Source organism: Epinephelus moara, chromosome 16 (assembly GCF_006386435.1).
Source record: "Epinephelus moara isolate mb chromosome 16, YSFRI_EMoa_1.0, whole genome shotgun sequence".
NCBI classification, from domain to species: Eukaryota; Metazoa; Chordata; class Actinopteri; order Perciformes; family Serranidae; genus Epinephelus; species Epinephelus moara.
In genome coordinates, this window is record NC_065521.1 from 10699812 (window position 1) to 10715272 (window position 15461).

General features: G+C 41.3%; 1 protein-coding gene across 2 annotated transcripts in view; it reads left to right on the plus strand.

The window, feature by feature from the left end:
• Positions 1-15461, plus strand: part of LOC126403593 (collagen alpha-1(XX) chain) — a 48124-nt gene that overhangs the window by 13362 nt on the left and 19301 nt on the right. For both annotated transcript variants that reach the window (XM_050066353.1, XM_050066354.1), the window contains exons 5-18: positions 2650-2823; positions 4383-4580; positions 5283-5450; positions 6986-7105; positions 7249-7413; positions 7530-7688; positions 7851-8023; positions 8399-8528; positions 10323-10468; positions 10944-11073; positions 11294-11433; positions 13413-13539; positions 13746-13885; positions 14096-14228. In XM_050066353.1, the coding sequence (XP_049922310.1) occupies positions 2650-2823; positions 4383-4580; positions 5283-5450; positions 6986-7105; positions 7249-7413; positions 7530-7688; positions 7851-8023; positions 8399-8528; positions 10323-10468; positions 10944-11073; positions 11294-11433; positions 13413-13539; positions 13746-13885; positions 14096-14228 (2103 nt within the window). The remainder of the gene's footprint in view (positions 1-2649; positions 2824-4382; positions 4581-5282; positions 5451-6985; positions 7106-7248; positions 7414-7529; positions 7689-7850; positions 8024-8398; positions 8529-10322; positions 10469-10943; positions 11074-11293; positions 11434-13412; positions 13540-13745; positions 13886-14095; positions 14229-15461) is intronic.

Genomic DNA, 15461 nt, shown 5'->3' on the forward strand with positions numbered 1-15461 from the left:
ATGATGTTGACTTTTTGATTTGATTTGGTCTGTGTTGGACTGACCATCAAAGTCTGGGCACTTACTGTCCCTCAGGTTATTTCAGAGATCTCTGTCTCTGTCTCAAGCATTGTTATTTTCTACAGCAGTGGCTCTGAATTCCATCACAGCTCTCTGTTGATTTGTGAGCACCTTTCACTTTTGACACTTAATTGTTAGGCTGTGATTGATAGTCACCTGGGCCTCATATTGGATTGTATGATATGCTGTGTTTGCTTGCGAACCAGTAGGTTACTGTGTCGAGTCGAGCATGCCCAGGCAGGTCTGAAAAACATGTTAACTTGGAAAGTCGTAACACCGGCTGTCTCGCTGGAATGATGGCAGTCTGGGAATTCCTTCCTGATGCGTCGCATTTCCCATTTGCTTTAACCCCCTCTGGGCCCATTACTTATTTCAGCCCTTTGAAATTTCACCCTCAATTTGCTGTTTTTGACCTTGTCTCTTAACTCCAGGCAAGGATTTGCACACAGAACCTGGTGAAGCAGAACCAGTGAAGTAATATAACATGAAGCAAACATGCTCTGTCTTCACCTCTTGCATGTTCAGTTCTGAGTCTCTGATCTCAAATGTTACAGGAGGTAACAGAAATGACAGCAAGAATAACCCAACTATTGACACATTATCCTGGCAGGTACCTGATCAGATGCTGCTGTTACAGTGTTTCTACCCACTGTGATGATGTTATGTTACTTTGTGACTAATGCGTACACACATGAGGCTGTCCGATAACCAGTGGCATTAGAAGTATTCAGATCTTTTACTTTACAGAATAGAGGTACCTGCACTGTAAAACAAATGACATTCCCATCAGCCTGATCTAATCTTTGCATTTTTATACCTCCGCACTACTGATGGCTGTGGCTGAAGGCATTATGTTTTCGGATTGTTGGTCCATCCGTATGTACGTACATCTGTCTGTCCATCCCATTCTCAAGAACGCAATATCTTTACAACTTCTCAAGGGAAATTCTTCAAATTGGCACAAACATCAACTTGGATTTAAGGCTGAACTGATGAGAATTTGATGGTCAAAGGTCAGTGTGACCTTGTGTCCGTCTCATAATTTGGTGGTCAAACGTCACTGTAACCTCACAAAATGTATTTTTGGCCATACACCAATAATTCATATGCTAATGATGACAAAATTTCACACAAAAGTCTAATAGGATAAAATGTTGAAGCGATGCCATTTTACATCCAAATGGACAAAGGTCAAATTCACTGTGACATCAAAATTTTCTGCAAAAACACTTTTCTAGCCATAACTTAACATCATAACTCAGGTACAGAAGGGGAGACATTTGGTCAGATTCTGAATTGGTGACACCAATCCTGGGTGCCCATTTTCAAACTGTGCTGATTGTATAGATCTTCTGTGCTGCCAGGGGGAAGATGTGTGTGAAGCATGTACGTTTTAAAATTTGTAGCAACGACCATATTTGAAACATTGTCTGCTGTCATGGCTACATATGAGTCTGGACAGACATGGATGTAAACTGTAACTGCAACCTGACTGATTAGTGGAGACATACAACCGTGACGCAGTAATTCAAGTTTAGCAAATGTTAGCAGTAGCACGCTAAAATGGTTAACATGAGGCGGCAGTGGATGAGTCCACAGGGACTTGGCTTGGGACTCAGAGGGTTGCCAGCTCAAGTCCCTGTGAGGACCAAGCATGGAGCGTGGACTGGTAACTGGAGAAGTGCCAGTTCACCTCCTAGATACTGCAGAGGTGCCCTTGAGCAAGGCACTGACCCTCCAACTGCTTAGGACGCCTGTCCAAGGCAAACCCCTTGCTCTGACATCTCTCCATTTAATGCATGTAAAGGTCCTGTGTGTGCATGTGTGTGTATTCTGGGCCTGTGTGTGTATGACAACAGTGAAAAAAAGTGAGTTTCCCCTTGGGGATTAATAAAGTCTATCTTCTTCTAACATTATACCTGTTATCAGCATGTTAGTGTTGTCATTGGGAGGATATTAGCATGCTGATGTTAGCATTTACGTAGCTCAAAGCACTGCTGTGCCTAAGTACAGCATCATTAATCCGTTAGGATGACTGTAGACTAAGTGGTAATTTTTGTATTCGACTTGAATTGAGGCCATTTCAATATGGTCTGGTGTCAGCGAGAAATCTGAATACTTTGCACTCACTTCAGGCATCCTTGTGTGATGCTGGTGAGAGCAGTGTCTTTTAAAAAGTCTATGAGGTAGGTTACAGGTGCAGTGGAAAAACAGTCCTGTTTGTTTAATTTTGTAATAGCTTTAGTGCAAGTCCTGGCCTGTACGGTAGCCCAACTTAAACCTTAGCCTTGTTATGAACCTTGTCTTCTAAAGTTATAACAGATGTACAGGGATTGGTTTGGTTTGCCATTATTAGATGGTAAAGGTATGCCATTTGTAAAAGGGGCTTCATATTTACTATATATTGGTGTATCTACAGTTGGTTTTGAAACATGCATAAATGTTTTGATGTAGCTTGATTTTATGGGATTTGACTCTCTGAAGAGTATCAGATTTTCTGCACCACTGGTAGTAATGTTTTTGACCTTAACACACCTTTAAATAGATTACTCATGTGTAATTACCTTGGCTGCACTTTCCATCTTCCAGTGGAGGGTCTGCGGGAGGAGGAAATGATCCGCAGTGGCAGTCGAGAGCAGAGGAAGAAGTTGCTGCCAGGCGGGTCGGGGTCAGGAGACCTGGACGATGTAACGGAGGCTCTGTTGGGCCTGCCAACAATTCTGTATCCAGACCCCACCACCACTGCTGCTGCAGCTACTGCAGGTAGCACATGCCATTAGATAATAAAACCACACACACACACACACACACACACACACACACACACACACACACACATCTTGGTATTATGACAGTACCATGACTCAGGATCTGGCAAAATAAGATGTAATTAACACCCAGCCCCATTCATCAAAATGTCCCACAGTATGGCCTTGAATATGAAATTAAATATGATTATAGAGCAACATGGGATAGTGATACGCTGGCTGGGCAGATTTTAAGATCTCAGGAGCTTTCCCCACATAGCTAGTCTGGGACTTAAAATAAGCCTTGCAGAGTAATGATGTGGTAAACCTCATTACCTTCAGAGATAGACACAAATACATCAATAAGTATCTTGTAATAAATTACAAATATTTACTCATCAAATGTATTAAAATAAAATAGAAAAATTTGTATGAGAAAATGTGTTTCATTAAAATACAAGTAATTTATCATTTAAAAAATACAAAAAATACATTCCATATAAACTGATATAAAATTTTAGCCGCAAAAGGGGTCTGATCATAGTGATCTGGTCAAAGCGTCCACTGGCTGAGTGAACAGCCAATTGAAATGCAGCTGGGAACAGTTGATAGAGTAGTTTCAGATGACAAATACACAAATATAAACTGTTAGAGTATTTTGTTACGTCTTATTTTTTTCCATCCAGCAAAATACTGTACAAGTAATTAGATACATATTTTAAATACATTCAACTGAAATATTGCCTGTCTCAAATTACATTGTCTGTGCTGATATTGTATAATAGTATTGAAAGTAATGATTTAATTTGTGCAAGGAGCACAGAGTGAAATTCAAATAAAAAGACAATCACACACTAAAAACAATTTGTGGTGTGCCAAGTTGTTGAACTTAGAGGGGTTTGGCAAATTGATCCTCAAGTTATACTACATCTTATCTCTACAGTTGATGACGTGAATGAATCAACAAAACTTTTCTGTTTGGATGAGAACCGCTCCAAGGCTGTTCCAGAAATAACCACCCACTATTTCAGTCTGTTTAATATGGCACATTAAAACCTAGAACAGAGCTTGATCTCTTTGCTTTGATCTTGCATGGCCTCTGTCATTACAACGCTATTTGACCGAGAGGGGGCAAGGCATGGAAATGTTGCACACACACACAAGAACGCCAGTACACACGTGTACACTAAGTACAGTGTACTGTATTTACAACACGCCTACTCTAAATACACATAAGAGACAAATACACACACTGTAATGACAGCCCAGCAACAGTAGGTGGAACACAGGAAACAAGCGCTGGAACTAGATGGAAGGAGTACAAGGATGCTGTGCCGGGGGTTTTGGTAGTGATGGCTGATGCTGTATCTATCAAGCAAAGGCAAACGATGTAGCCTATAAATAGCAAAACAGTGTTAATGTGTCAACATAGAAATAATGTTTTCTCACCATTACTTTTGAAGTCAGATTGATCTTATGTCAACAGTAGATTCCTGTCACGCACAGCCTCAACAGGACCCCTAAGCAATCTTTGCTTATCTTACTGTAACCCCACCCATGTGCTTTCTCCTTTAGAGCCCACAGCAATAGAAACCCCGTCTCAGCTCCCTGACGAGGCCCCAGAGAAAACCAGCAAAGAGAAGAGGAAGAGGAAGAAAGAAAAAGAGCGGGATCGTTCTAGGGTGGAGAATAAAGAGGAGCAGGGGACAACACAGGGCAAAGCAGCTGAGGAGAAACCTCGAAAGATACCCTTCCCTACCCAGCCGGTTACAGGTAACCCTCTGCTCTTCACTGTTATGGAGCATGACATTAAAGTCTAAAATGCTATTTGTAGTGACATTTGTTATTTTAATGAGCCAAAACATAAGGGGACTAATGAGGACAACTCCCTTTAAACAGGAAGTTAAGAAGGTTATCTTAAAGAATGTCTGGCCACCCTCATCTTTGTCTCTTATGAGTTAAGGAACAAGAGGCTTGAGAGCAGTAAGTGTTGGTTTGAGATGTGATGACAGTGTTTGCACAGGGGAGTGACAGGTTAAGGAAAGGATAATGACAGGCCATCTCGTTAGGCTGCAGGGCACATGTGTCCTCTCTCTCCTCATAATCCAAAGGAGCACACACACACACACACACACATTCTCATACATGGAAACTCACTCATTTTCATGTATGCACCATGTCGACACATGTACACATAGTATTTACACACCATCATCTTAACACCTACACCTACCTTTTGCCTGCCTAAATGCACAGAACCATCTGTTTCCGGATTTATAACCATACATTTACACATGTACTAATGCACGGGTGAAGGACAAATAAAAGTAAAAAAAACACCTTAAAGTGACTTAGTAAAGTGTCTGTCCACCATGAGCCTCCAGAAGAGCTTCAGTGGTCTTTGGTATAGATTTAACATGTCTCTAGAGCTCTAAACATTTCAACACTATTTGCCTTACGCTTCCTTTTATTAAGGAATGTCTCCAAGGAAACCGTTTGAGTGTGACACTGATGCAGCCGCGGACATCATGTTGTTGGTGGACGGCTCCTGGAGCATTGGACGCACTAACTTCAGACGGGTCAGGGACTTCTTGGAGGGCTTGATGACACCCTTCCACATCGGGCCGAACTACATTCAGATCGGTAAGGATCAGAGTGTGGTAGCTGAACCATCTTTCTCTTCATCATTCTTATTGCATGTTTCAGACTGTTGAAGGGCCTTAACACACTGACAGTCGGTCACTGGTCAGACCGTCAGTAAGAACTGTCGCCCTAGTTTTGACAGTGCATCCCATACAGTTGGAACTAGTTGGCCCTTGTCGACTTTTTTCGGCTGGTTCAGCAAGCTGAATTGTCATTGGAGACAGCAGAGCCCGTTGGTTAATGAAATCACTCTTATTGGCAGTTCAGCTCAGTGTACAAGAAGAGAAACGGAAGTGAGGAAAGCAAACAAATTGCTGAAGTCAAGAGGGCATCTGATCAAAACTCACTTGTTATATTAGGCGAGATTAATTTTTTGAGCCATTGAGCTCTTTAGCAGAAATGGTTCGGGATTATTTGTGTTAATGTTCACGTTGGTTGTCTTGACATTTTGGTGAGACACAGGCTACATGAGGCGATGCAACACTCAGCTTTGTCACCGCTAATTCTTTGATATCGGTTTGTTGTGTTTGGGCTTTAGGGGGTATGGAGAAAGTAAATGTACGTCATGCAGTGTGGGAGGGGGGCGTTATCTTGTGAGGTATGTTCTCTGTTACCAAAGTGTATGTGCTCAGTCCAAAAAACCAACAATAATTTACATTGTCGGGATATATAAGTGGAGGTAGTGCATCAAGGTCTGTAGTCCAGCCTTGGACTGCCAAGTCATATCCACAGTCACAGGCACAGGTGACAGAGCGCATTCCTCACAAGATGGCGCCCCCATCCAAAAGATTTAACACGTTGTGACGACTTCACATTCTCTATACTGGAAGTGACAACATGTATGATGTAAGTAATGGCTTTCTTTTCAGACAACTGCTTTGCAACATTGATTATGTCATTCATATGACTTAGGTACAGCTATATTTATGACCCCCTATTACAAACTTAGCCCTGGGGTTTGAACCCCCCGCCTCAGGTTTGAACCAGGAACCCTCTTGCTGTGAGGCGACAGTGCTAACTAATGCATCACTGTGCCACCCATTATGACGTTGTGCATACGTTTAATTTTTCTCCGTAGCTTATTCTACTAAAAGATGCTGTGGTGTCTGACGTTTGGAAGACATTGGATTTTGGCTACTGAACAGTATAACTTAAAACCAGCAAAACAACAGAGTCGTCTGTCGTCAATATTCTACATCAAATTTACGTTGGCATTAGTCGTTGTTCTAACATTAAATTTTGGCCACAATCTAAATTCAACGAAATATCACAATAAAACGACGTTGGTGGCCAGCTGGGGATGCTCTTTTTGCTGCTCTTAGAAGGTGACATAATACAATACAATCAATTCCTGTTCTTCCAGAGCTTTTTAAAATAGTCTGCTACCTTTTGGTTTTAAAGAGCTCTGATGTAGCAACAAAAGATAAAGACAAAAAAATAGCCACTTAAAGTATAATGGATTTAACATATCTAATGGTCTGCCCCACAAAAAAACATAAAAAAAAATGTTGTTTAATGATGTGTTTTTGTCCCAGGTCTGACCCAATACAGCGGAGACCCCCGCACAGAATGGCAGCTCAACAACTTCACTACTAAAGACCAGCTGTTGGAGGCAGTAAGGAATTTTAGATATAAGGGAGGAAACACATTTACAGGTAAACACACTTCACAGAGTGCACCTTTGATACTATTAGCGTTCATTTGTCTTTAGAATACATGCACATAGTACATACAGTCTGTACACAGTAGAGTACATGAACTGTATGTCTGTATGTCTAAACATGCATGCATCTCCCAGGCCAGGCGCTGCTCCATGTCATGGAGGAGAACATGAGGGCTGAGGCAGGTGCAAGGTCAGGCGCACCGTTCTTCTTGGTCTTGTTGACTGATGGGAAATCTCAGGATGATGCCATTGCTGCAGCGAACCGGCTGAAGAATGCTGGTGTGGAGATCATCGCTGTAGGTGAGACTGAAAAGAGGAGATGGTGAGGTGGTTTGCAGGCCAAATACTTTGACCTTTTAGCAGTTTCTTGGGGTTTTCTTCAATCCAGTCACATCCTTTCCCTGTGCTGGATTCAGGTGTAAAGAATGCTGATGAGGCGGAGTTGAGACAAGTGGCGTCGGAGCCAGTGGATCTGAACGTTTACAATGTCAATGACTTCCCTCTGCTCAGCAAACTGGTGGCGCGACTGGTCCACATCCTGTGTGGGAGGATAGAGGACCGTGGCATCTCAAAACGTAACCAGTTTATCAGTCTATCTTTCTTTAAGCTGTCTTTTCTTAACAACTAGTCAGACACACATAGGTGAAAGCAAACTTTATTTTATGGCAGCACATTTTTCAAATTATAAATATCTTGTTGAGGTCTAATATGCTGATTTCTTGCGACTGTGTCTCCAGGAATGGAGCCTGGACCCACAGCAGACCCAGCCCTCTCCTACCCCAGTCCAACTGATCTCCGTTTCTCTGAACTGGGCTCCAGAGAAGTGAAGCTTCATTGGACCAATCCTGCTAAGCCAGTCCAACAGTACAGAGTGGTCTACCATAGTGCCGAGGGTCAGAGTCCACAGGAGGTCAGAACACAACCTTAGTTTACATGAATTATGATCACATTAGGTTTTAGACCTATGAACAGATACAAGCAAAACAAGACCATCACTATGAAGAATGGCAGATTCCAGCAGCCTCCTCAGTGTTTTATACATTATACCCCAATTCTAGGAAAATGAGCTTGATTGCAACAGTATAAGGTTTTTCTTTCAGCAGACAATGCTAAAGCTGTCAGAGGACAGAAGCAGCAAAACAATTTGTGTCATTACTGAAAAATTGTGTGGTCCTGTGTGGAATGGGAATATAGTATTTTCACATCACCAGTTAATGCCAATATACTAAATGATAAAAGTGCTCTTCGTTTTTGTGGCTGATTGTAAGTGATGCTTTGTCCCCAGGTGGTGTTGGCTGGCTCAGAGTCCACTGTGCTGCTGGAAGGCCTCTCCTCTCAGACCCTGTACCATGTGTCAATCTTTCCTGTGTATGAAAACAATGTTGGCCTGGCACTCAGAGGAACTGTCACTACATGTAAGAATGACATCATTGCTAAATAGTGTATTTCAAAGAGACAGTTCACCCCGAAATCAGAAATACATTTTTTTCTTCTTACCTGTAGAACTGTTTATCAGTATAGATTGTTTTGGTGTGAGTTGCCATGTGTTGGAGATATCAGCCGTAGAGATGTCTGCCTTCTTTTCCACAAGCAGTGGGCCATCTCATTTCACTATATTAGAAAGGAGGAAGACATCTCTATGGCCTATATCTCCAACATTCTGCAACTCTCACCAAAAAATCTAGACTGATAAATAGCACTACAGGTAACTACCCCTTTAAGAGATTCATTTGTTTGTTGACCAGTCACGCATCACACGTTTTTGTTTGTCAGTGTATCACTTGTACTTGCATTACTGCAATGGTGCATCTCTGCACCTTTTTTCCCATCTGGATGAAAGGCTTCAGTTAAAGGATGAGTGGAATTATATTCTTTTTTTTTTTTCGTCAAAATTCCATGAAAAGACCAAAACCAATTGATCCTACTAACACGTATTACATTAGTATCTTATTCCTCACTGTCATAGAGTGACAGATTCCATTGATGTCCAATAACTATTAAAGACACATCTATATCATTAGCATGAACACACACACTGTAGTTTATATTGTCTTAGTCCCACATGCACCTCCTGCTGCCTCAAATACTCACTGTTACATCAAAGTCTGCAGCTGAAGTTAGTCCCCAACAAATGCTCCATCTCCTCATGTGCCCACCTGTTTGAGGATATCATCTAGTATTTTTTCATGATCTGTTTTCACAGATTTGCATTTTCAGTAGGAACTAACTCATTTGGGGCTGAGAGCCACAGACACCCCACAAATCTAACCATCCTGCAACATTTATTTGAATGGGAAAGTCTGTTCTTCTCCTCTTCTATTTCTATTATCTTTCCCAGTTCATTATCTGTACAGCAGCTCCAGGATTTGTACATGATAACATCACAAATTTGAGATTTGGCACTCTGGATTTTGGATTTGGAATGGAGTTGTTCATGTTAAATATTTTTGGACTGTCATGGGAATAGCATGTATGAATTTTGAAAATGGGCATATTTCCCTTTTAACTGTTTTGCGAGTTTTGTTCTGGCAGTGTTTGGGTGTTCTGGGGTGTTTCTAAAATTTGAGGACATTGGGGGCTTAGTCTGGGATCCTTTCACAGGATTTTTTGTGTGTGGTAGACAAGCTCTGTTGATGCTTTGTATGCACTCTGGCACTTTGATTACCCTCAAAAACTTTTTTTCTTTCCAGATTAATTGTAATAAGAGAAATATCAGTAGTTGTACAGGGAAAACAGTGTATGTATTGATGGTAACAGTGGTGGAATGTAACTAAGTACATACAAATATGAACAGAGGGACAGATAATTTGATCCAAGGCTTTTTTTTAAAAAAAAGTTAGACCTCTCATTTTTGAAAACTATATATAACCTATATATTTAGATCCATGGCTATTTATAAGACATTCAGGGCTGAAACTTTGGACGCCCAGGCCTAATGATGGCACTGGTTGTGACCCGGATAGGTGAGCAAAGGCAAATTGGGCTCCTGATTAGAAAGCTTGTCTGTGACACAACAGGGTACAGACTCACTCTGTATTGTGCCTATGTACAGTTATGAACAGATGTATATAATTTAGCAAGACACTTGTGCCCTGCTTTCATCAAGCCATTGCTCATTGTGACTGTGTGGTACTTGAGAAAAATCAAATATCACCTATATTGACCATATACTTTTTTATATTGCTTCCTATCTATTGGTGCCACTTCAGTGCCACTGGCCATGCCTGCCAACCTGGAGGTGACTCCTTCCTCTTACAGCATGCTGCGAGTGAGTTGGGGTGCAGCGCCCGGTGCAACACAGTACATGATCCTGTATTCAGCACTCAACCACGGAGAGCCCGACGATGCCAAGGAGGTGAGAACTGGATCTCTCTTTTACTTTGTGCAGTGAGTGAGTGTGCAGGGAGGAGACTGAAAGGTACAAATGATGGTTTACACATGTATCACGCAAATGTGATTTATAATCATAAGTAAATTAATATAAGCCAGCAATAAGCAGGGTAGTCAGCAGACAGAAAAGCGTATCGGCAACAAGTAAGGAGGTAGGTGAAAACATAATGTACAGGGCAAAGACGAGCAAGAATGCTACAGCAGCTTACATGTGATATGTACTCAGAACAATGTGTTAACTGCAATATAAAGTATGCACCTCACTGGAGATAGCCTAATGTCATCTGTCTCTTAAATACAGATGTGATGTAGTACACATGCCACATATAGCATTGCAGGCTTATTACATTATTACTGTTTCACCACACACTAATGCAGGCAGAGAGAATCCTAACATACTACTAACTCCACCTTTGCATTTTGTTTCTGTGTTGCTGCAGGAGAAATTCAGTGCAGACCAGACAGTGGTGGAGCTGGCAGGGTTACTGCCGGCAACAGACTACTCTGTCACTCTTTATGCTCTGTATGATGAGGATCCCAGCGACCCTGTCACTGCTGTTGCCACCACATGTAAGACATTCCCCACAAATGTTTGGGGGATGAAATATTCCTTTAATTTCTTACAGATCTTCCTTTATCACTGTTCCCTCTTGCTTCTCTGTTATCAACATCTCTAGCACAGTAACTTCTCAGTGGCACTCATAAATCAATTAAGTACCCTAATCATTTGTCTTTCATCACATTCATCCTCTTCATCCCTCACTTTTTATTTTACTGTCACTCCCCACAGTCCCTCTCCCACCACCAGTGAGTGTTCAGTTCCCAATGGTCACCCACAGTATGCTAAAGGTGAGCTGGGCGCCTGGAGCTGTGGACGTCCCTGGCCACAGAATCACCTACAGCACCAACCACGGCAGTGACGTCAAGCAGGTAACTTCCAGGGCACAGTGGTGTCAAATTACAAGCCTTTTGTCTCTAACTGTCCCTAGAACTGAGATTGCGCCTTTACTCTCAGAGACATGTGTATGAATTGATTGAAATTCTGCAGTTTGTCTCTCAGTGGGTTCAGTACTACTACTTTTTGGTTGAATGGTGCAGTATTTTCTCCCTCTTTTTATAGAGGGTGCATTATTCAGATAGTAAAATGCACCTATATTGGCGGATTCACATGCTCATACACTCTGCTTGTTAAACACACAGGGACATGTGGATGGTTTGCCACTGGGTGAGATAATAAATTATTAATAAAGAAAATATTAATTCTTTAAAATGTGAAGGTGGCAGAGCTGCTGTCCGACTCCCCATTAAGAGAGAGGCTGGGCACATTTACAAGGAGCGTCGTAATTTCACTGATTATTTCAGAAGCTAAAAGTTAAGTTCTGTTTCCTCTGTCAAGAATAAAACTACAGTTCTTGGTTTTGCTGCTTAAATGCCCCACAATATTTTCTGCAGTGATATTACTGCTATTATTCGATACTCTCAGCAGAAAACTGCTCGCTTCTCCAATTTGCCAAATCTGCCATTTAAGTAGCAGGCCTGCCTTACTTTTAAAGGGAATGGAAGACAACATTCAGATTAGTTGAATTCATGTTATGATCAAAACACACCTATGATTAATTAAGGGACTTAAGTACAACCCCTTTGCCCCTTATTTTGCACCCAGATTATATGCCATTTAACTAGCAAAGTGGAGTTAGACAAGCCCTAAATGCATTTGCACCATGCACTTTAGACCATGTGCTATAGAACTTTTAAATGGGGCCCAAAATCATTTAAAGGTACAATTGTCACACACCTGAGTGTGTGAAATTTGTTCTCCGCATTTGACCCATCCCCTGAGGGAGCGGTGAGCAGCAGCGGTGCTGCGCTCGGGAATCATGTGGTGATCTAACCACCCAATTCCAACCCCTGATGCTGAGTGCCAAGCAGGGAGGCAATGGGTCCCTTTTTTTTTTCTTGTTTCCCTTTTTAATACTCACAAGTTGTGTTTACATGGAGCCTTTTATTTCACTCATAATCTGAATAAGACTGTAACTGCTAAATGTAAAACACTGTACGGCAGAACTAACAGAAAAAATGTTGGTTCATAAATTTTGAAATGTATTGCCACATCAACAATTGAAAGAACAGACTAATGACTGGCGCCAAAAAAGCAATGATTGTATCACATGTACTGTTCTCAGCAGACTGAAAACAAGCAGGTCACAGCATGTTAGCCATTATACAATTCTTCTTTGATTGTTTAAGTATAAACATACTGTACTTCATCATATATGAGTTATGCATTAACCATCAAACAGTGTCTCATCTACACACAGCTCTGAGTGGCTGACTGCAGCGTACAGGACAGGACATGTGTTACAGTAAACTATTTTTCTGACACCAATTATGAATCTCTTCTTTCATTCAGTGGTCATAAATAACAAATGGAACTAGCCTACCTTAATATTATTTAACCTCCACTCCTTATTTTCTGAAGATCAGAAGTCCATATCAGAAGTTTTATTGTACCTGAAGGATTACACTTGAGTGCAACTTGACGGAACAGTCCTCCAAATATTGTTCCCCTATAATGTTTATCTATCTATTCCCCCTGTCTTTTAACCTGTGTGCACAGTTAAAAGACCGTTACTCTCTGTGATCACCTATTTGAGTCAAGCCATAGCTGTTCATCTGAAAAGACCCACTTCTCTAACACTTTGCCAGTCACAAGCACTTGATATAACTTTGCTTCAGTCACATTACATTCCAATGAAAGTGTTGCTACAACAGTAAACCAATAGTAGTGCCAAGTACAGGACCTTTGCCAATCTTTTTCAAAATTTTCTTTGGACTTTTAATCACATTCATTATGTGTGAAGAGGCCATGTAAGTGCAGCCATAGTCAGTATCGTTTGCTCTCTTTCCAGGTGGAGGTAACAGGACTGAACTCAGTGCTGGTGCAGAACCTTTCCTCTCTGTCTAGATACCTGGTTTCAGTTCAGTCTCACTACCCACAAGGCCTTTCTGCAGCACTCACCAGCAACGTCACCACACGTAAGACACACTCACTCACACACACACATGCACACACAAGTCTTAGTTGCTCAAAGACATCATCTTTTATTTCCTTTGAAGAATGGAAGTAGTCTTGTGTAACAGGACAGCAGTGAGAGGAAACATTGAATTAAATGTGAATGAAAAAAAATCATATCAGACTAAAGTCTCTTTCTTTTTCCTGACACATTTCCCTTCTCTCCTAGTGAAGGTGCCTGCCCCAACAGACCTCAGGGTGACTAATTTCTCAGGCAGTGATATCACCGTCCGCTGGGAGGCTGCAGCCGATGATGTTGTCTCTTATCTCATCAAGTGGATTTCCCTCAGCGGGGGAGACCTGAGACAGGTAGAGATGGATGGAGTGTATAATGATAATAATAATTATAAAAACTTTATTTGTAGAGCACAGTTCACACAGCAAGTGCAAGTCAAAGCGCTTTACGTAATAAAGCAAGAAAATGCATGTTAAAGACAGTATAAGACTGAGTAAATGTGTTATATTGATTACTAGCCTATATGATATAAATGAAGTGTTGCTCTTTACTGTTTGTTTTAGCTGAGGGTGAGTGGTGAGAGTGAGGGGGCAATCCTGGAGGGGGTGGAGGACGAAAAGGAATACCAGATCTCTCTGTCTGCACTTTATGGAGATGGAGCTCAGAGTGAAGCTGTGGCCATACGCTACAGCACCTGTGAGTCACACACACCCATACACAAACAAAATCACACACTACACACTAATATATATTAAATATATATTAAAATACTGTCTGCAGCATTGGAGAGATAAATTATGTCCCTTAATATGAACTGGCTATGTCGTTTTCTTTCAAAGAAACTCCTTCAGTGGACAAGGAAAGATACATTTGACATGTCCAGGTTGTTTTGAATTTACAGAAAGAGAACTGGGTAGCATGTAACAGAAGAGCATTGATATTCTCCATGGCAAAACTGACAAAGTAAAGAGCTCCACCTACAGAAACTTAGAAAAGGAAATAATGGTGCTGAATACATTGCCTGGTTCTGTGTTAAATACATTGCCCATGTATAAAGATGAATGACAATACAGCTCCCCAAAAGTGAAGCCAAAACATCTTGATCGCCCCAATGATGGTTTCTGTCATTTTAGGTAGTTGTTGTCACACTGATGTGTGTTCAAGTGTTCGTTTTTCTAACTTTGTTTATAACTAGTAATTTGATGTTAAAAACGAGAGGTCATGATTGACAGCTGTTTGTGCCAGTCACTATGCTTGCTATCAGTGGCACTGCTCATGATTGGTTGGATGGGTGTATGGGCGGGAACTCAATACTTGCAGCGATCACTACTGCACAGATTCTGGCTCCAAATGATGTCATCAGGGCAACATAACATTTTATATCCAAAAGTTCAAAGGTCAAATCCACTGTGACATCATAATGTTCTGCAAACACTTTTCTTGCCATTACTCAACATCATAATTCAGGAACAGAGGAAGAGACATTTGGTCAGACACTGAATTGGTGACACTAATCTTGGGTGCTCACCTTGAAACTGTGCTTATTGTATAGCTCTACTGTGCTGCCTGATTGAAGACATGTGTGAAGCAACCATGTTTTATAATTTGTAGCTACTTTGCAGCAACATCCATTTTTTAAGTATTGTCACCTGTCATGGCTACAACTTTGTGTTCTGCCCTTTTCCTTTAATGGTCCACGAGAGGCTCATTGATTTTGCTGATATGGAGCTTCAGCTGATTGTCATTGCACCATGTGATGAAGCTCTCAATCAGTCCTTTGTGCTCTTCTGTAAATATAGTTTCTAAGTGAAGACAGCAGGTTTCTCACTTAAAATTGTTCACTGGAATGATCATACATGTCAATTTCAATTTCACTAAAAAAAGACATCTAATGTCCTGCATTAAATTCCGTCAAGAGTCTTCACTCCA